At 31.5% G+C, this 21537-nt stretch overlaps 3 protein-coding genes across 6 annotated transcripts; 1 reads left to right on the top strand and 2 right to left on the bottom strand.

The window, feature by feature from the left end:
* The first annotated feature begins 57 nt into the window (after window positions 1–57).
* On the top strand, window positions 58–11790 carry LOC105253237. Of its 2 annotated transcripts, none has more exons than XM_011261120.3 (20): window positions 58–91; window positions 196–614; window positions 743–1194; window positions 1623–1801; window positions 1968–2368; window positions 2469–2646; window positions 2986–3197; window positions 3330–3511; window positions 3636–3763; window positions 4296–4427; window positions 4783–4923; window positions 5562–5688; window positions 6234–6796; window positions 6961–7314; window positions 7533–7923; window positions 8337–8671; window positions 9142–10028; window positions 10371–10507; window positions 10584–10762; window positions 11232–11790. In XM_011261120.3, exons 2-20 carry the CDS (start codon window positions 214–216, stop codon window positions 11493–11495), a joined length of 5643 nt encoding a protein of 1880 aa, XP_011259422.1. In that variant the 5' UTR covers window positions 58–91; window positions 196–213; the 3' UTR covers window positions 11496–11790. The 2 variants fall into 2 exon arrangements, with proteins under 2 accessions (XP_011259422.1, XP_025266887.1); XM_025411102.1 differs by having other exon boundaries at window positions 5559–5688.
* LOC105253236 (RRP12-like protein) lies at window positions 11779–16507 on the bottom strand. Its single transcript, XM_011261119.3, has 5 exons — window positions 13056–16507; window positions 12612–12794; window positions 12414–12527; window positions 12132–12291; window positions 11779–11986 (listed from the first exon to the last, which is right to left on the bottom strand). The coding sequence occupies exons 1-5, from the start codon at window positions 16432–16434 to the stop codon at window positions 11887–11889; spliced, it is 3936 nt and encodes a 1311-aa protein (XP_011259421.1). The 5' UTR covers window positions 16435–16507; the 3' UTR covers window positions 11779–11886.
* A 769-nt stretch (window positions 16508–17276) lies between these two features.
* LOC105253238 (asparagine synthetase [glutamine-hydrolyzing]) lies at window positions 17277–21204 on the bottom strand. Of its 3 annotated transcripts, none has more exons than XM_011261121.3 (10): window positions 20618–21204; window positions 20263–20465; window positions 20031–20156; window positions 19181–19417; window positions 18912–19086; window positions 18597–18826; window positions 18385–18512; window positions 17921–18210; window positions 17592–17826; window positions 17277–17522 (listed from the first exon to the last, which is right to left on the bottom strand). In XM_011261121.3, exons 2-10 carry the CDS (start codon window positions 20386–20388, stop codon window positions 17369–17371), a joined length of 1701 nt encoding a protein of 566 aa, XP_011259423.1. In that variant the 5' UTR covers window positions 20389–20465; window positions 20618–21204; the 3' UTR covers window positions 17277–17368. The 3 variants fall into 3 exon arrangements, with proteins under 3 accessions (XP_011259423.1, XP_011259424.1, XP_011259426.1); XM_011261122.3 differs by having other exon boundaries at window positions 20269–20465; XM_011261124.3 differs by lacking the exon at window positions 20263–20465 and having other exon boundaries at window positions 17279–17522.
* Between the last annotated feature and the right edge of the window lie 333 nt (window positions 21205–21537).

Genomic DNA, 21537 nt, shown 5'->3' with positions numbered 1-21537 from the left:
ATATATGTATATATATATATATTACAAAGCAATAAATTATGTAAATTAAAATATCATTTGACAGACAAGCTTAGTGATATAAATATTCAAGGTATGTAGCAATATTTTTATTTGTTTATATGGTATAATAATTATCGTCACACAAATCTACATTATATTATAAATAGCAGTCATATATAATGTTTAATATTTCAGAAACAACATTCGCACATAATGGTGGTTCCTAACACTATGATGATGAATGAAAATTTATTTAAACTGCAATGTTTGATTAAAACTACTGAGATACAGCAGAGCATACAGTGCAATTTTGGGAGAAGATTATTTCTTGCACTGACCACCAGCAATGCTGAAATTGTCCTTTATTTCAAAAAAGATCTCTCATGTTTGCCTGTCATTAAGAGAATACCTTGGTTTCAAGGGCCACATAAACAAATAGCTAGTTTTTGTTTCGATCCAACTGGTATTTGGTTATTATGCATAACCTTGGATGGTTCGTTGTACATATTGCCTGCTTTAACTCTAGTCGGTGAAAATTATGTTACTGACAAAAGATGGAAGACAGATGATGCAACCTATATCCCTTTTGTTAATCTTCAGCTCTCTCATTTTAGGTATTGTATAAAACTCAAAAATAATTATAAATAAATAAATATATATATATTTCACAATTATATATAATGTAATTATAATTATATAATATTAAAAGAATTTTTCTACATAGATCATTATATATTTTTAGACCCACTGCTATCACATGGTGGAAAGATACAAAAATGTCTATTGACATTGGTATCATAGGAACTGAATGTGGAGCAATTATACTTTTCAATCTATTAAATGGGCAACAGTTGGGTACAACATATGTCAATGGAAGTATAAGCAGTCTGCATATTTGTCAAAATGAAAACAATGAGGCTGCATTTGTTTTGATAACTAGTAAATTTCAACAACAATGGCGTTTATCTTTGAAACAACATTTATATAATCTTCTACATAATCTTGAAAACAAAGAACTTCATAGTAGCGTAAATTCAAATGGTACTATTTATAATAACACAGAAGATTCTTCTGTTCCTAATAAATCTAAGTTACAAGAACTTAAACAGCTCTCTGTCGAAAAACTGGCCATTTTCAAACAGAAATTAATTGATACTAAAAATCAAACATTAGGAGAAAGTTCACAATGCCATGGTAAGTATATAAGTATATTTTAAAAATACAGGAAGTCAAACAATTTTAAAGAGCTTAGAGAAATAATATTCCTGTATTAATTTTTCTTTTAATTATGAAAAAGTAGCATATCATTTTCTTTCCAAAAGAGCAAACTTGAAATTATTTTTCTAAATACTTGTATTTTCACAAAATATTTTTTATTTTTTATAATTTTATGTTTTAAAATAAAATATTTATGTAATTATTTATTAATACATCATTTTTTCAAGTATATTTATTTGCAAAAGAGAAACAAGCTAAATCATTAGTTTTATATTGCTTTTATTGCATTGTTAGGGAAATATCACTAAAATAATAAAAAGAGTTATTTAAACAATGGACACTTTTTGGATGCATGCTCTGTCCAATTTTGTTTATTAAATATTAATAACATGCTAATGTTATAGATGCTCCAAACAAAAAAGAAATTTATAATGGACTTGCTGTTAATTCAGAAATATCAGAATCTAAAACAAATTTTATCAATCCAGAACCAATATCAAAAGATACCTTTTTAACTTCGCAATATGACAGAGAAGGCCAGCAATTATATACATGTTATCATCCTAGCACTCATCATATCACAGTAAGATACAATTTTATGGTATAATAATCAATTTATCTACACACATGCATACACACATGCAATTTTAAATTTTAATAGCCTCTAACTTCTCTGTATATATGTTTTATTGTTACTAGAATTTAATGTAACATTAATTCTTATATTTAATAACAATTTATTATTCTAGGTGCATAGTTCAAATATGGCTGCAGTACCATTATCGATGCACAAAGTATTCGAATCATGCGAGACTGTTTTATTGACACATAGATTTTTTTTCATTACCGATATTAATCAATATGTGATATATATAATATCTGATCAATTATCTGAAACTCATATAAATAAAGATTACAGATTCAATTCCGAGTCTATTATCGGAACTTTTTCTTTTAAGAGCAATAAGGAAGTGATACGTGCGGTTTACAAAGTAACAAATTTTGATAATGTGATACAAAGAAAAGTCTCTCAAGAAGTAGAGAATAAATGTACTTTACCAAAGAATATAAAAGATATTAAAATTGAAGTACCTAAATTAGATACATGTATAATTGTTACAAATCGTTGTGTATACGAAGTTATTTTAAGGTAGGTCTTATTGTAGCAATAATGAGTGAGAGAAGTATGTTTACAGAATATTGTAAAGATTATGCATATTTATTAAATTATTTATATGCTTTTATTATAGAAAATCACTTTTTTCTATTTTCATGGAGTTAGTATTGAAAAAAAACGAGCTACAAAAAGCAGGAAAATTGGCAATGATTTTTGGACTGAATGGACAACAATTGCTGGAATATGCTGGTGATATATTTCTATCAAATAAAGAATTCCCACGTGCAGTAGCTTCTTATAAAATGTCTAGGGTAAATAAAAAGACTTATAAAATAGATAAATCATAGATTAATTTACCAGAAACAGAGAATTTAAGTAAATTCTATTGGAAATTTAAAGATGTATAAAACAGTAATTTATAAGTATATTATCATTCTTTTGAAACATTTAAATTATTTTTTCTCTCAATTAAAGAAAGATTTAAATATTCTGTTTCCAATGTGACGTATTTTATATAAAATATTTATCATTTCAAAAAAAGAAATTGCTATATATATTATCAAAAATTTCATGTAAAAATATTAATATTTCTTCTTTTTTCTTTATTTATCAATCGCGAGAATTAATTTTGTCTAACGTTTATATTTCAGTGTAAATTGTTGAAGAGTGTGTTAAAATTTGCATCAATTGGTCATACTTCTGAATTATTAAGTTGCCTTACTCACTGCTTATTGACACCTGTCATTACTGAAATGCCTACTGCAACAAGGATACATTTATCTAATTTATGTATTCTTGCCTTTATCGAAATGACATTGAGGGTTTGGTCAGAACAATCTAAAGCAATTTACAAAGAATTCTTGTAAGTTGCATTTTACAATGCAATTATCACACATTACCAAAATGATAACGATATGCGCTTCCTTTCCTGTTAAAATTGTTGGAAAAGTAATATATGCGCTCTTGTTTATAATTCTATATTTTGTGTCCTTAGATACTTTTTATCTACAAATATGTTTTACGACGAATTGTTAGCTATTAATATAGCTGGTCAAACTTATTTATGGGAAGTATTACATCATTTAGCTACACAGAGAAGTTTGTATGGTCAAATGTTGGATATTCTCATGAAGACAGTACAAATGTTTGGCACAAATAATGTTCGCCCAAAATCATGTAATGTATACATATATATGTATAAATATGATTGCATGTATCTGACAAACAAGTTATATACATTAATACAAATGAATATTACTAATGTATGGAATGTAATATGAATTATATGTATATATTTTAGATGGTTTACTTATATGTTTAAGCGAATCTGACTTGATACAAGCAATGTTATTGAATCATGATTTAGCAAGAGCTCATATGTTGTTTGTACGTAGTAATCTGCGGGAATCTCAAATTTTCGTGCTTCAGGTGAGAAATCTTAACTTTTAAGTATTATTTTTTATATAAAATTACAAAAATGTGAATCTGGTTTTTATGTCTCAAAATATATGTTGCAAAATATAAAATGATTTTATTTTCATAATAATAAATATTATATCATGAATAGATTTTATATAGAAATCAAATTTATATTCATATACAAATAAATGTGAACTGTTTATTTTATTTTATTTTTGTTCTTTTTTATTACATTTTTCAGCTCTGCTAATAATTATTTATTATGTTTCAAATAACTTTCACGCATTTTATAGATAAAATGAAAAGAAAGATATATATTATTTTCCATTTGACAACTAAATTAACAAATTAATCAAAGAGAAAAAAACTGTAAAAATATTTTTAATTACTTTTCTTTATTAAAATTTATATGTGAACGAAGAAAAGATAGCTTAATATGTTTACAAAATTTAAATGTTTTTCATTAAATGATTTTTCAAGTGTGCTACGATTATAAAAATAATAAAATAAAATATATTTGTAATACTTTGATATTTTACAGAGATTAGTGACATTGTATGATCCAACAAATCCAGTATTACGACCTAAATTGCTACAGTATATAACACGCCATAAAACGTCATATAATCTACGATCTAGTCAATGTGATTTTACAGATATTACAGATAATATTGTGAGTACTGAAAGCTATTTTCATATAAATCTGTATAGTGACCTGAGAGAGAAATCGATATTTTTCTTAAAAATCATAACTATCTAAAACAAAGAGAAACTTTTATATTAAATTAGTTCTCAGAATCGTTAGTATGCAATAGAATGTTGTTTTTTGATTATTCTTTCATATAAGTATATTAAACAAAAAATTTTAATTTAGCCTTTGGTTAATATTATATTTAACGTTAGATTTTATAATATTGTAAATAGATATGTCTATGCAATACAAATTTTAAAAGAAGAAAATCAATTAATATAAAATAGGATGCTTTAATTATGAAATATTATGCACAAATAACAAAAACATTTTACAGGATCAGCTTGATACACTTGTGGGAGATATAGTAGAAACGTTTATATTAATTTTATTGACTCTTATACATAAGAAACAATTATTAAACTCCAATTACAAATCTACGTTTTTGTATGATGTGCAATTGCCAGAAATAAACAAGGTAATTTCATAAATATTTACTTTTTATAAATTTTGATTTATACGAAATATGGTAAAAGGAAATAAAAAAAGGAAAGTTATAAAGCTTTTATCATTGAAAAATTATAGAATTTATGCAAAGGTATTTTTTTCTTTAAAAAATTGTACGTCTATGAAATTTTTTTCTATGTATCTTTCTTCACATATGCTTCAAAGTATTTCTTTTTTTTTATATTCTTGAAAATCTATCGGGCTTCTATTGTGCATGGTTTTTCAATATGTCTTCATATTTTTTAGATAATTTTTGACAATCTTTTTCTTTATATGTTATTTACATTTTTTAACATATAGAAATTGTAATTACAGTTACATTAATGTATTATTTTAAATTTTTTTTACATAATTTCGGGCATAAATAAAGATAAAATATATTTTGCATATAAAATTAGCGTAACATAAATATTTATCTAATTTTTGAATATTCGAGTGTTTTTGAAAAGATGCTAGAGAAATTTCTCAGATTAAGGAGAGAAAGATTGTCATATACATCAATTGCATAATTACAATCTTGTTTTCCATTTGCCGAATCTCGTATTTCCATTCCAATCATTATTACATTGGCTTAACTTATAATTATATCTTTAATCTTCATCTAAGCAGGAATACTCGGAAATAGCATTGCATGTTGATTTTAAGAGAAGATCACTGAGTGCTGGATTTTCTCATGTTGCTCTTATTAGAAATGGTAACATCTATACTTGGGGAAGTTCGGTGCAAGGTTGTTTAGGTATATATTTGACCTATTTTTTATTTAAATAAAAAAAGACAAATTATAATAAATTATATGAAGCGTTTTAATCCACGTATATAAAGTATAAAATTATAAACACATATTAAGAAAGTATTATTATTTTATTAATATTTTTTAATTAAAAGTATTAAAGTATATATTAAGTATTAGTAATTTTTAATTAAGTATTAAAATATATATCTCTGTCAAATTAAAAAAAAAACTTTTTTTATTTATATTTTAATTTTTCTATTATATTTTTGCCATAATCCTTAAAAAATTTTCTAGAACTTTTAAATCACACATTTTTGTTATATTTCTGTATATTCTTTGACTTCGAATATGATTTAAGATAAAAAGCAAAACATTTGTCTTTCGATAGTCACTACAAAATTTATATTTATTTGTATCTTTCGTTCAGCTCATATTGGTTTTTCGATTTTCTTTTTTAAAATTTTCGATCATTGATCCATTTTGTATTCTTTTCAATTTTTTGGCATATATATATATATTAATTTAATAACTATATTACTATTAATTAGGGACTGGCTCTAGCGTCTTACGATATGGAGCACCTCATGCTATATGTTTCTTCCGAAGTATGGAGGTAGAGGTTTTCAGCGTATCGTGCGGACATTGCCATACCTTGGCTGTTACCAATAATGGAATCTACGCCTGGGGATCAAGTCAATTTGGACAGCTGGGTCTCGGCAAAGTGTTGCAGTGTTCAAGTCCAGAATTGATCATTTCACTGGCGCAAGAAATTATCATCGACGCGGTGGCCGGGCAATATCACTCCGTAGCTCTTACTGCAGACGGCAGAGTGTTCACGTGGGGTTGGGGTATCCATGGTCAACTGGGTCATGGTAACACCGACGAAAAGATCACGCCGTCTTTGGTTACGGCTTTGCTCGGTGTGGTTGTACGATGCATCAGCGCCGGGTACGCGCACACCCTGGCACTATCTGTAGACGGTATTGTATACGCCTTCGGATCTAACGTCCTCGGTCAATTGGGAATCGGTGGTAACGCTAAGAGTTCCATACCGACGAAAATATCGTTGCCGGATGGAATAATACTTATAAATACCGGATATTTTCATAATGTAAGTCAGTGAACGATATATATAATTTGCCTCGCATAAAGACAAGAAGATTGATCCTTTTAAGGATCACAATCGTTTATTAACTCTTTTATTTTTATACTTGTATCGCTAAATAACATTGGGGAAGAGGCAATCTCATATATTTATACTCTGTGTGTTTACAGCTAGCTCTCAGTGATACGAATAAATTATACGTATGGGGCGCGAGTCCTCAGGTTCTCAGGTTACAAGCGCAAGCACAAAAGAGGACTCGTATATTAGAACAACAAGATGAAAGAAAGAATAAAACTTTGGAGGAATCGGAGAAAATGCCAAGCGGCGTTATAAATTTGAACGAAGATCTTTTGGAGGACAGTGTACAAACTGTAGAAACGGAAAGGATCACGTCTAGCGTAGAAACGCGAAAGAAACCATCCGGAAGCGCAAATTTGAGAAACATTGAGTTAATTGATGAGAGCCAAGCGCATTTAAAGCCATCTATCGTCGATACTAGTTTGATAAGAGGACAAATTACTCAGGTTTGTTGAAATGAGTCTGAAAATATTAAAAGATTATGTTCTTAAATTACACTTCACTTAATTTGTAATTTTGCTTAATAATAGTATGAAAGATATATATATATTTTTTTTTATTCAAATTATTTCCGAAAATATTGTTTTGTGACGCTAAAAAAAAATCCTGCATATTTGCAAAATGAATGAGATGCAACTATGTGATCATATTATTATGTATCTAGATATCAGCTGGCTGTCATCATAATGCATTGATAACGAAGGATGGCTCTTTATACACATGGGGCCGTAATCTGGATGGTCAACTAGGCAATGGTACGAGAAAAGAAGTGCCAATTCCAACGCCCTTATCTTATAATCCAGCTTGTATTTTGGCGCAAATACCACCTAGACACACTGATTTTAAGAAGACACAGAATCAACGAGACTCAGATAATGGTGCTAAATCAAACGATTTATCGACGAATAATAAAAATGCGCATGAGAATAATGGAAATGTTACTGGTGTATCGAAATCGGAAAATATAGATCACAATAATAAGGAGAGAAGCAATCCTATAATTAATACCGTTGGGATCGTCTGTGGTTACGATTATACGGTTGCGATACAACCAGGTTAGAAAAAAATAAAAATTCGAATTTTTTTGTAACTTTTTGTAATTTTTTTATATTCTAATCTTTCTTTATGTCAAAATTATCTATCTTAAATTTAAAAAGAACTTAGCAATTTTATTTTAAATGAAGTAATTTCAATTTTATAATTAAATTCAATTATAATTTACAATTTTTTAAATTTTATTTTATAATTGATTATATCTTTATAATTTTAGTAACAAATGTTTGATTTTCCTGTAAATTTTTAATATCAATTTTCAAACAAAATTATTAATTGTCTGATGAAATTCTTAATCTGCAATTTTTAAAAAATAGAAGCATAATAAAATATGATTGATTAAAATCATTATTTATTACACGATTTTTAATAGATTGAAAAGGAATAAAATATAGTAAATGTGCATTTTTTTCAGGAGGTACAGTACTAGCCTGGGGTAATAATAACAGGGCGCAATTAGGTCGTATCCCCGCAAAAGAGACGCGCGATACCGACGATAAACTTGTATTGCTGAAATCGTCAAAGCGAGTAGTACGACTTCCCAATACGTTGCACGTAGCTCTAGACGTTCCCAGTCAAGTGCCCGGTATTTCTATCCCTGTAATCTCTTATCAATCTAACGACGCCACCTGTTTCACTGGACTTATTCGTCCTCTGAGCGTCATCGAAAAGTCACCTGGGGAATTGACGCTTCATTATGTCCTGGAACAATTTTACTCTTTATATCATTCTGCTAATATTATGGACAAGGTTCGTTGATCACTTTATATGATTATAATATGATTAATATGATTAAAGGATAATGAAATTTTATACATAAAAAATAATCATTTTTATCATGTTAATCGTTCAATCGTTAAATGTCGTCTTCTAGATAACATCTCTTATATATCTTTTATATATCTTATATATCTTATATATCTCCTACATATCTTTTATAACTTGAGAGATTTTATTTAATTTTATCATATTGATTTTTTCTCTTTTTTTAAAAAAAGTAATAAAATATTCTTCAGCAATCTCTTTTTTTCGTAAAACATAATAGTAATAGTATCTTGTAAACGCAAATATATACAATTGTGAATATTTTAATTTAAATTCCAATTAAAACATACTATGAATATAATATCTTTTGATAATGTAATAACTTTTGATTTCTGAGTGAAGTTTTCATAAGTGTATAGATTCTCGAATGTATCATCATAACTTATCTGTTACAGTGTATCGAATTGGAAAATTATCAAGCTTGTTCTAAAATAGCGGCATTAGAAGGTGACATTCTGACCGCTTTTACATATCAATTGAAGGCGTTGCACAAATTAAGTATTCGCTCATCTATAAGTCATTCAATGTCGGAAACAATTCCGCGGGAATCCACGGCTAAGATTATTTCGCAAAATGCGGATGCGACGAAGGACACTGCATCTTGTCGAAGCATTAAGAAAAATACTGAATTGTTCAATAGACAGGCGGAGAAAAATCTTATGGAATCTCTGGAAAACAGTGTCACGCGAAGCTGGACAAAGATCTCCACGAGTAGATCATTGAATAACTTACAAGCGATCGCACAAGAATTTTACACCTTTGATTGCCAGGGTGGTTTAGAAGAATTATGTATAACGCGAAGAAAGGAGGAAGAATCACCTTCGAACGAAAACCAGATTTCTGACATTGAGTCTAGTCCGAACAGGGATGAGCAATGCGAATGGATCGAACATCTTTTCGATAAGAACGATTCACTGTCGCACAAAAACATTGCCCGTAACAATGTGCAAAATCTTACTCGATCAATTTGCGCGAAAACAATAATAAATAATGTTAATAATGACAATCAAATGAATCAGTGTGACGCGTATAAAGAGAATATCACGTTTCCTGATAAAGTGTCCTCGCGTTCTCAAAGAAATTATGTGATCAACGAAACCATAAAAGCACTAAAATTTTATTTAAACAGAATCAGTAACGAAGCAAATACTCTGAAATGTGAAATATTACGAAGCGCGATCCGTTTTTGGTTTGAACATGATTTACCTATGCAAAGTTTGGAAAATGTTTTTCTCGAACATATATGTATTATCTATTATCCACTTGGATTATTATTATTTTGGTGAGTTGATGTTACATTATATAACAGCTTTACAGCAACTTATGTTTTTTATCTGATCTTCGATTAAAATCGTAATTTTTTCATTTTTTTTAACATGATATATTTAATAAATGAACGCAGAGATTAACAAAATGCCTTTTAAAGATACAGCTCTTTTTAATTTTCTATATATTCTTTTTCAAATTGTAGATAAATAAAATAAAAAAATAGAAAATATATATTAAAGCTTCAATCTCTGATCGCGCACAAGAAACGTTTTTGACACATGTACATACAGTTCGGGAATTTCTAAGATAGTGAGACTAAAATGTGAAGCGAATCATGATATAATTTCTTTTACAGCCAAGATGCAATGGAAAAATACCTGGATATAAATAAGTGCGACAAAGAGAATAAGAACAATTGGCGGATAAGTGACTTATTCTCGCTCAAATTTTGTCTACAAATATTATCAATGTTGATGCAACATATAGATGAAGGTTTTTCTTTTTTTCGATTTTTTGGAAAACGGATGAATTTAATAAAAATAACATTAACGAATAACTTGTACTTTAGACGATACTATGCCCGAATACATCAAAATCTTCTCTTCTCTAATGGCTGATAATTACGGAGCGCCATTAAACGGATATCCGGGCACAAGTAGAAATAACAGCTCGCAACAAATGATGGAAGGAATTATCAGTACGGTATCCTCCGAAATGGAAGATTCCAAACTATTTGCACACATCAAGGTAAAATGTTTATCACTAATCTATATATACTTCATCTATATATACTTCATTATATTAATTTATATTTGTTATTTATATGAAATTGTTAATTATATCAAATTAGCAAGTTTTTTACATTAGTTTTTTTTCTTTTTTCTGTTAACTTTAAAATTAGTTTATAATAGTCATTTTAAAGAAAATTAGTATGTGTATGTGTCTATCATATAATAAAAAAATATTAATACTATTTATTTTCCATCTTCTAAATATAAAGTTAGTCAATATCAAGATCATACTTGCACTTTCTTTCACTTTTCGCAGAAATTTAAGAACTGCGATTATTTCGTGCGATATGTTCGTGCGTGCAAAGATTATTTCATGTTTTACAGAAATATAACAATTTTATTATATTTTTTAATTATATTATAAATCTTATTATATTATAGTTTATATTATGTTGTATATTATTGTAAGAGATTTATATTAACAGGATTCGGATGCTGTGGATCGTTTGCTCACGATGGAAGAGGATAATATGATATTTACTTGTGGACATCACTTTCCAATTTCTGTATACGAGACGGATGTTATTCCGACGATGGAAACCGAATTATTGACGTCTCCGTCGTTAGTTCTTCCATGCACATCGCAGTATTTAGGAAATATGTTATCTCATACGTCTAAGCCAGAAATTCTATGTCCATCGTGTATAGTTGGAGCATTGAAATTGACGGCAGAGAAAAGTTACGAGTGAAACTATTTCTCCGAAACACGAGCGAAAAGTTTGAGAATTTTTTCAATGATCTGATAATGATTTTCACGCGCAAAGTGTGATCTTTTCATTACGCGTACAACTTTCGAAATAAGGACAGCCATGTTTGCTGTAATTTAATTATAACTTTGACACTAACGAATCATTCTATGATTCTCGAACATATCCGATTTTTAAAAAATCGTATAGCATATTATAAATAAAATTTTGCTAAAAATCGGACAAAACGAGAACAATCGAAATGATTAATGCAGCATAAATAAAAAAGCCGCGACACTTTATCTCTTTTTAATTATAATAATAACAGGAATTTATGCTACAAGTCTTGTTTGATAATATCGTAATTATAACAATTAGAATTATCATCTAACCTCTAACGTTTTCTCGTACGTTTGTTTTTCATTCCTATTCGCGCACCCTTCCTCGCTCCAGAAATGATACTCTGGAACTTGCCCGCGTTCTTTTTCTTCTTTCTGTAAAAAGAATAAAATTATTCAATTTATTAATATATTGATAAATTAAGCAAGAGAGTGATATGACAAATATATTAATATAAATTAATTTATGTAAATATATAAATGTGTGTGTGATATAAAATAAAAGAAATATATTGTTGACCTCTTATTCAATGCGGCTCTTGTTAAGGGTAGATACGCGTAAGGGTCTGGTTTACCCTTCTTCTTGATATCTCCTCCGGCCTTCATCGCGCGATATTCCGAACCATGTTCGCGTTCCACCTTTCTCGCTTTTAGCGGTCGGTGAATACCCGAACCACCAGCTAAAATCGAAATTAAGATGGAATAATTTTTAAGAAAGATTTTCTTTAAAAATTTGTCGAAAACTTTAGAAAATTAGTCGATGATTCTGAGATATCTCGAATCGACAAATTTGTAAATGTACCTTGGTATTTCGACGTTGATTGACTTTTCAAGCTCATCATATCTGATATACTCTCACTATATTTACGTTTTTTGTTGGTGTTCTTCTCGGCCACCGATATATCATCTTTATCTTCTACGAAATGTATAAAAAAGTATTACGAGGTATATAAGAGATATATCATTAACACAATTCTAATAAATTCTAGTAATGCCTTACCGTAATCGTCCTCTTCTAAATTATCCTGAAGGAAAGGAGCCTTTTTCTTATTCTTTTCCTCTGTATCACTATCTTTTTCATCACCATCTGTGATGATGAGGCGGCCATCAGGTGCAGTTTTAAAGCCGTGATCTTTTACTTTTTTTACAGGAATCTTTGGATTTGACACGCCCGGTTGCGTAGCTGAAATATAAAATTGAATAATACGAATCCCTTTTGCTAAATTATTATAAGCCGTTTTACAAACATTAATTACATATACAGAATTACAATTGAATCTCAGTTTAATTAATTAAAAAAAAGAATAATATAGAAAATCAATTAAGAAATTCGGTTTAATTAACCAAGAGAATTAGAAAAAGACAGAATTCGTTAATTTTACTAAATTAATTATAAGAGAGAAAATGTTTAAGAACTTTCATTTATAAAGAATTGTAAACTAACTTGTGATATTTCTAGCAGCTGCAGGATCTATAAGATCGACTATGTTCCCCTCATTCTCTTGAATCCAAGCATCTTTTCTGGATGTTCTCTTTTTATTTTTTGTCGATTCCTCGTTTTCTGTAGCTTCGAATTCCTCGTCACTGTCAGCCAATATCTCCTCTATGCTCTTAGGTCGTCTCTTAGCGTTAAATTCCATGTCGTCGTTTTCTAACTTCTTAGCTCTTTCAAGCTCCCGCTTCTTCCTCTTCGCATCCTCAATCTTGTTGATGTTCTTCAACCTTTTGTTTAGGATCACGTCCGAAGCTGGTACCATACTCGATATCGGCCCTATGCCATACTTCCTTATCAGCTTCGTAAGGATATCGCGTACTTTTTGGCGAAAATGACGCTTACAATCTTCGTTCATTTGCGACAGAGCGTCGATCATCTGTGGTAACATCGGACCTACGACGATGGACGGCATTACGTTGATGTATACCTTTACATAAGACAACGCGGACTCTACTACTTCCCTCGTAGGACTCGTCAGAATCGTACAAACATGCCCCAAGATCTCTCCGATAGTCTCCATGCCCAGAGAACCATTGTAATGATAAGTAAGGGATGCCAAAGCCAGGAGAGTAGCGCTAATGTATTTTTGTTCGCCGCCTAAACCCACCATCAACATATCTGTATAATCCTTGAGGTGCTCAGGATTATCAAGGAATTTCTCGGCGATCACGTTGAGCAACTGATATGCCGTATTGCGGCATCTCTCGTTTATATCCTTAACGCCGAGTATGGCTTCCGGTACAATCGCCTGCAAGAATTTGGTCTTCTCGAGTTGCGGATGCAACTTGACGAGATGCGTCAGGCATCGTAAACGAGCGCCTCGACTAGTCGTAATCACGCTGGTCGCCGATGTTATCAGCAGTTTCTGAATCTCGCGTCTATGTTCCTGCAGAAATTGTTTGCACACCTCCCGATCACTCCCGCATATCTCCTCCAGAAATCTGTAGGCTTTCTTCTGCTCCTTCTGCTTGGTATCATCCTTGAGGACTGGCATGCACATGTCGTAGTATTTTTTTAATTTATCAACGTCCGTATAGCCAATCAGCACTCTTATCAGATCGTAAACGCTCTCCTTGAAGAATTCGTCCGCGCCAGGCTCATCGGCCTTGGTCAGCGCGCGTTCAAACATCTCGTTTGCCAGGTCGCTACTCGCGATTGTCAAGTAAGTCTTGATCGTGTCGAACGCGGCGAGACGTTGTCCTTCCTCGTCCGTACCGCTCGGTTTCGTCGCGTACAGGTTGAAGAGGATCGGTAGGTAGTTCTTGGCGAAGCGAGCGAGTTCGGCGATGTCGTCGACGCATTCGTCCCGCGTCGCTTTCCCGATTAGCTTCCTCAACACTGCCATTATGGATAACTTTAAGTCTTTCCGGTCACTGATCATCATACCTAACAGCTTGGCGATACTCTTAAAATTATCCTTTACATCGTTGGCGTTGTTGCATATGCTCGGCAAGATTGACCAGATTTGCGGTACCAGAAATTCGTACGTCTTCCCTTCTATGCCTGTCTTACTTTTCTCCTCGCATGTCAGAGCAATCGGAAGCAGAACGTCCTTGAAGAAGGAGATGGTGCCGCCCGTTATGCAGTCTTTCAACAGCGGGATCAGCCAGCCCCGCTTCAAATTTATTGTGTCGTCGTCGATCCGAAGAGGGAGGATGTTTAATACGACCTGCGGCCCCATGGCTCTAATTGCAGCTCCAATAGCGTATTCGACATCGCTATTGTACGCGAAATTGTAAGAATCTCGTAGCTCTCCCAGAGACCTAATAATATCCGTAAGTTCCTGAAGCTTTGATTTCCCGATTACTTGGAACATCAAGGCTATGAGATGAAAGATATGACGCCAGGCTTCGAGATATTGATAACTCAATGTCTTGTGCATTATCGAGACAATCTGAGTTAAAGTCGAATTGTACTTATTAATTCGCTCTTCGTTCTCACAGAGAGGCGCCACGCATTCCTCCAGAATAGTCTTGACAGTGTTCGACGTGCCAGTTATGACTTCCGTCTTATTGGATAACCAGAGTTCAGTACACTTACTCAACATTCTCGGTATAACATTGTCCAACATTGTCGATCCAACATTCAAGGTCGAGGACGTCGTGTTCAATGAAACATATATCAGATTGCAGTGAGCCTCCTGCATGACCGCCAACCATGCCAAGATTGGCTGCGTGTCAGTCATGGCAGGTTGATAATCATAAAGGGCTTTAATGATTTCCATGTTTCTTTGCAGAGGCAACGTTGCTTCTGACGGTCTTGAGACAAACAATCCGTGCAACGTTTGCAGACAGCACGATGTTATCAATGCATTTTTTAACGTCATGATACTTAAGAGACGTTCGCAGATGGTCTTCACATGTGACTTTGATAGTTGATGCATTATATCCTTCAATAATGTAAGGATATGCAGAATAGTGGTGATTCCCAATGATGATCCTGGTTCACAGGCGGCATTCAATTGTGCTATGCAGTGCGTCGCAACCTGTTCTGCGGCCGGATGATAAGTCGGTGGCTTCTCGCTCTTCATTATATCGCTGCCTTTGAGGACAGCACATATACCATGTTGAGCGGACTTGCGTACTTTGGGTTTAGCATGAGTGGTGAACGATAATATAGCGTCCAGCACTTGCGCAATCGAGGGATTAGCCCAGGCAGCAGCCTCCTGTACCCTCAACAGCACCGAAAGACAACCTATGCAATGTCGCAGGATGAGAAAGTTATCTGTCATAACATACTTAGAAAGTATCTGAAGGAAAATCTGACTAGCTGCGTCAAATTGCAAATTAAGTACGCTCTTAGGTACCGTTTTCAAGCTCATTCCAAGCAGTGACAACGTCGCAGCTACGGAAGTATCATCCTCGACCGTTTCCAAAGTGGTCATCAAGGCTGCAAAGTATTCTGTCGAGCTTTCATTACCACCGTTCTGCTTGATGATCTCCGTAACGGCTGACAGTACCGCCAGCATCTCTTTGTGTACGAGCGAGGTTGACTGAAAGTGACTGAGAAACTTGCCAAAGGAAACATTGGTGCAATTGCTATAATTGCTGGCGAACGTGTCGAAGCTGTTCGCCGTCCCGTTCACGGTGCTCTCTGGCTGATCCTCGGCGATGTCAAGTTTCGCGAACTGCGGCTGGATATTACCCTGGATAACGTCATGCTTTTGCAGATCCTCCCTCGTGATACCCGGTGTGCCGGAAAAATCCTTGAAGAACATACCGATGGCCTGTTCGCGGTGCTTTGTGGTCACCGGGTTGGAACTGGAACTCTGACCCTTGGCCCATCGTTTTGCCTTTTTCCTGCTTCCTAAACGAGGCAGCTTCGCCATCCTGTTTCTTCAGAGCACGTGAGCAGAGGTTAGCCTATTTTCCTCGTTTTTCGCTCGTTGAATTTCCGTTCTGTTCAGGGTGTTCAATTGTAATGCATAAACTTTCCCTTGGAAAAATAGGGATTTGAGTTTCCAGTATTGCCTACATCGATTTTTTGTCGCGCATGTGCGGCAATATGTAAACAAAATCTGTCGCCCGCCAAATTTCAAATTAATAAAATTCGTGTAGTATTTTTATTAAATCATACATTCGGTTTGAACGATATGATGAGTCATATCGAAATATCCATGTTATTGTAAAAGAATTATGCACATCTTTTTTTTTTTAATGCAGATAGATTTTACAAATGATAACTATATACGAACAATAATTCTAAACTGATTAATTTCATATATATATTTGTGCTCTTTTTTTTAATTCAGGAAATAAAAAGAGTTGCCTGTACTTGAAATAGGACACTATAATACATATACAGCTATATATTTTTTATTTTCTAAATTTCAAACATTTTTATATAATTATATGTAGAACCAATATAAAATATCATTTTATTCATATTATTTTAATATATTAAATGAACTAGAAAAAGAAAAATTACAAACATTTAAAGCAACTTATTTCATTGCAAGAAAAAGAGAAAAAAAAAAGAGAAAAAAAAATAGAGAAAAAATAATATAAACTTTTAAACTTAATAAATGTTGAGATTCTAAGATCTTTCTCTTCAAAGCCTTAAACTGAAAGTATTCTTAAAAAATAAAAAAATTGCTAGTACAAACTCTATAATATTTCAAAAGTGCAGTTCATGATGAAAAGATAAATTTTTATCTTTTATCTTTCATTTTTTGTGTTTTATCTTTTTAAATTTTTATCTTTTAATCAAAAAATACGTATATATATTAATCTTCTTTTTATAAATTAATATTCATCATTTTTCTAATTGTTTTCAGCTGATTGTTCATCAGTGTTTGCAGCATAATGTTTAATGAATCTAGCAGATGGATCCGTAACATTTTTAACCCAGCGCGGCATCCAAAAATAAGGTATAAAACTTTCTGCTCGCCCCTTGTAATATGACTCAAAGATATTTCTAAAATGAGCAAAAGATAAAGTATTATCAAGTAAGAAAGTTCTTTTACTCTAAAATGTTTATGTATACCTATAATAGAGTGCTTCTTTCGTTCTTGGTGTACAATGAGGGTATTTAGTGTGAGCTGCACTTAAATCTTCATCATGAACACGATTTTCTACTATTTCTTGAATCACTTGAAAAAGAGATTTCTTGATAGATGCCACTCCATCACTGAAAGCTTCTTTATGCCTCCATAGTATGTTCAAAGGTAATAAATCAGTTCCATCAAAAGCAGCTCTTAACAAATGCTTCTCGATTCCATCTGTATATACATATTCAATTTTTTTTGCTTCCTTTTATGCATTTCTGGATAGGGATTTGCAACATTTATAATGTTCAATTTGCTATTACTCTACCTTGAGGTTGTCTTATATTGGAGTCCAAAGATAAATAATATGATGTGAACTGAAGATCTAAAAATGGTACTCTTAACTCTAAACTAAATGCACTCGTCGTGCGATCAGCTCTTAAACCATCATATAAATATATATCTTTCAATAATCTTAAAGATTCATTATGAGCATCTGCTGCACTGGGTGCATCTCTGAAATAAATATAGCCTTGTGCCAGTTCATCTGCACCCTCTCCACTAAAGATTACAGTTGTCTCTGTATTCTGTTTTATATACCTTGAAATAAGATACATCCTGCAAAATAAAAGGTTCTTCTATTATAGATAAATCACTATAAAATTGCATCATTATAAAATTTCCTCTTCTTTAATTAAAGAAAAGAAACATATCTTATACTATAATTTTTTGATTTATAACTGAAAATTAAATCACATTTAATGTTATATATCTTAATATAATTTGTCTTACCCTATCGAAGCTCGAATAGTCGTAATGTCATATGTTTCTAGTGAATAAATAACTTTATTCAATATATCAATTACATCTTTTTCTGTAAAGATAATTTCATGATGCTCACTTCCAATATAATCTGCAACCTATATTGCATAATAAAAAATTTAAACTAGCCAGTAATTACTGATGAAAAAAGATGATACAAAAGTGTAAAAGTTTCCACCAACCTGTCTTGCGGCAACAATATCTGGACTGTCACCCATACCTATTGCAAAACTTTGAATCTTATATGGTAAATTATGTTCTTTTGCTTGTTTCACTAATAAAGCTGCAACCAAACTAGAATCTAATCCGCCTGACAACAAACATCCTATCCGTCTGTCGGCCATTAATCGTTTTTCTACTGCTGCTGAAAGTAACTTTCGAATATTGCCATGAATATCTTTTGGATTCAAGGCTGCAAAAAATAAATTATATATATAGATATATTATATACTATATACTTTCTCTCTCAGAGTGATAACAGAATTTCATCTACTCACTTGGCCAAGGAATAAACACTTGGAAAGAAGGTTTATCACCAGGTTTATAATAACAAATATTAGACAAAATTTTTGCTCGACCATCATCTAAAATTTCATATTCCTCATAATGACCTGGACGAAATGGTTCTAATGTCCATTTGCCACTTATGCGTTTTGTAATTTCCATTAAACCCTAAAATAATTGTCATATTAGTAAATTATATTTTATAGAGATGTATTTATAATTAGCAAGAAAAAAATTATTTTTAATTATTAATGCAAAATACCTTGCTTTCTGAACAAATGGCTAATTGCCCATCATCTGAATATAATTTAAATAGTGGTCTTACACCATATGGATCTCTGGCTATTAAAATCCTCCTTTTGGTAACATCCATTAAACAAAATGCAAATACACCATCTAGAGATCGGGCAACACTGTCGGCACCATTGCATGTATATAAATGCATAATTGCTTCTACATCGCATTTAGTAGCATATTCAAAATGATATTGTTTTTGTAACTACAATTGCATTTATATTATTTCATACGAATAGTTATTTCACTACTTCCATAAAATTTTGCATACATGTATTTTAATATAAAATATAAAAACAATAATTTAAAGTGTCATATTTATTGCTATGAAAAAAGCTATTAAAAAATGCTTTCTAAAGAAATTGATCACCTGACAAAATATAATGATGTATAAACATATATAAGCAAGTATATAAATACGTTGTTTATACCTGTTTCTATCAATGTCGTTTAACTTTAATCTTAGCTAAACTTACTCTTTTTCTCCTTCTAACTGTTTCTTTAAAAAAAGACAAAAAATAAGTTAAGCTAAGATTAAAGTTAAGTGATGTTAAAACAGCCATTATATAACACACATATATAGTTGTTGCTTATAAATATAATTTTTGTACATGTTATCATTATATTCCACTAATGATAGATTTCTTATTGAAAAATGTTAATCATCTTCAGCAACTTATAATTTTCTTATCAAGTGATAAATTTAATTAATTCTTATATTCTACTTGCCATAATTATGTAACATTAGCAAACTTTGTTCAAATCATTAATATTGTTTTCAATAATATATAATAAATATGCAAAAAATAAAATATTACTCTTTCACAATTATATATTTCCCCGTTACACAAGAGGAAGAGATTTGGATACTTGTGTAATCTCATAGGTTGCATTCCATATAGGCCATCAACAATGGTTAATCTGTGAAATCCTAGATACCCATTCTGTAAAAAAAAAGATATATTTAAGATTTGTAAAAAAAAAGATATATTTAAGATTTATAAAAAAAAAAGAATTATAATATTCTCTTTTCTATTTAACAAAAGTGACCTTAACTCTGTTATCAAATTCGATTTTAAAAGCTTCCGGACCACGGTGCGAGATCTTATCAAAATTTTCGCAGATACAGGTCAAGGACTGCGTGTCCAATCCAAACAATGCCCAAATTCCACACATTTTTTTTTTAAATAATCGTTAATTGTTCGAAATCAATCAAATCGTTATTGCCACGTGGTATATGATAGAGATCCCCGCTGTTACAAATAAAAAGGAATTTTGTAGAATAATCTTATCAAAAGAGAGTCAATATAATATTACGCGATGTAAATACAGCATTATTTAATAAATGATATAAAAAATTAATTAAATAATAAAGAAATAAATCTCATCGATCAGATGTACGTACTTTCGCGCCACGAGTATCCACGTATATATACGAACTACGTTAACACACTTCACTCACGTTATCACTGAACTGTAGATAACTACAGATTTCCAGTAACTGGCAGTATTGTATATACCCTTGATTTTTTTTTCTGATGATGTAATAATTTCAATATTTGCAAACAATAGGAGCGTCACAAGATATAGGAAGATCGAAAGAAGTTTTCAAAATATTTGAGACGCATTTATTTAGGTCATTTATTAAATTTGTAGAAAAAAAAGATGAATGTCAATTACATAATTGTACCATTGATCGCTTATATCTCAGCAGAGATTTTTATATGTGTATTTATCAATAGAAATCTTTTTATCATGTTTTCATATTTTCTATTGTGCTTCTATTGTGCAAATGATGGGCCTAATAAGGGTACGGTCACATGGACTGATATTTTCCGCGTAACGCGTACCGCGTACCTAATTAGAGGCGTAATTCTGTTATAGTATAACAGGAGCACAACAGAATTATTCTAATCAAATATATACGCTAATTATTCTAATCAGATATATACGCTACTTCAGATCATTTATATGACCCTTTCTAAACATGCGCGAAAATAATCCGACAGATCAATGGCCACATTCAGCGGATTCAAAGCTAAGTAACCATCGAACCTGATTGGTTTCTACTTTCAGATCCGACCAATCAGCGTCGAATTACATCGGAAAATCTAGTAATATTGCCCAACTGCCGAGTCCGCTGAATCTGACCAATCAGAATAAAGAAAAAAACCCATGGTTCACAATATCCAATAGAAAAGTTTATTTTCTTGGAAAAATATAGGAATCTTCGTCTATTGGATATCTATCAACCTATCACAAAAATTCACTGGGAATAGCTCGACCAATCGGAATAAGGAAATTTTTGTTCCTCTCCTATCCTGA

This window comes from Camponotus floridanus, unplaced genomic scaffold (genome assembly GCF_003227725.1).
Source record: "Camponotus floridanus strain SB8 unplaced genomic scaffold, Cflo_v7.5 scaffold37, whole genome shotgun sequence".
Taxonomy (NCBI): domain Eukaryota; kingdom Metazoa; phylum Arthropoda; class Insecta; order Hymenoptera; family Formicidae; genus Camponotus; species Camponotus floridanus.
Note: the sequence above shows the minus strand (reverse complement) of the source record. Positions and strands in the feature narration are given on the sequence as shown.

Bases quoted from the DNA above. Each gene is read 5' to 3' on its own strand.
- LOC105253237 (XM_025411102.1), top strand. From the start codon at position 214: ATGGTGGTTCCTAACACTATGATGATGAATGAAAATTTATTTAAACTG. The intron at 615-742 runs GTATTGTATAAA...ATATATTTTTAG, and splicing joins CTTCAGCTCTCTCATTTTAG to ACCCACTGCTATCACATGGT. The intron at 10,029-10,370 runs GTGAGTTGATGT...TTTCTTTTACAG, and splicing joins CTTGGATTATTATTATTTTG to CCAAGATGCAATGGAAAAAT.
- LOC105253236 (XM_011261119.3), bottom strand. From the start codon at position 16,434: ATGGCGAAGCTGCCTCGTTTAGGAAGCAGGAAAAAGGCAAAACGATGG. The intron at 12,528-12,611 runs GTAAGGCATTAC...TACATTTCGTAG, and splicing joins TTTAGAAGAGGACGATTACG to AAGATAAAGATGATATATCG. The intron at 12,292-12,413 runs GTACATTTACAA...TTTCGATTTTAG, and splicing joins ATCAACGTCGAAATACCAAG to CTGGTGGTTCGGGTATTCAC.
- LOC105253238 (XM_011261121.3), bottom strand. From the start codon at position 20,388: ATGTGTGGAATTTGGGCATTGTTTGGATTGGACACGCAGTCCTTGACC. The intron at 18,513-18,596 runs GTTGGTGGAAAC...TATGCAATATAG, and splicing joins ATATTGTTGCCGCAAGACAG to GTTGCAGATTATATTGGAAG. The intron at 17,523-17,591 runs GTATACATAAAC...TGCTCATTTTAG, and splicing joins AAAGAAGCACTCTATTATAG to AAATATCTTTGAGTCATATT.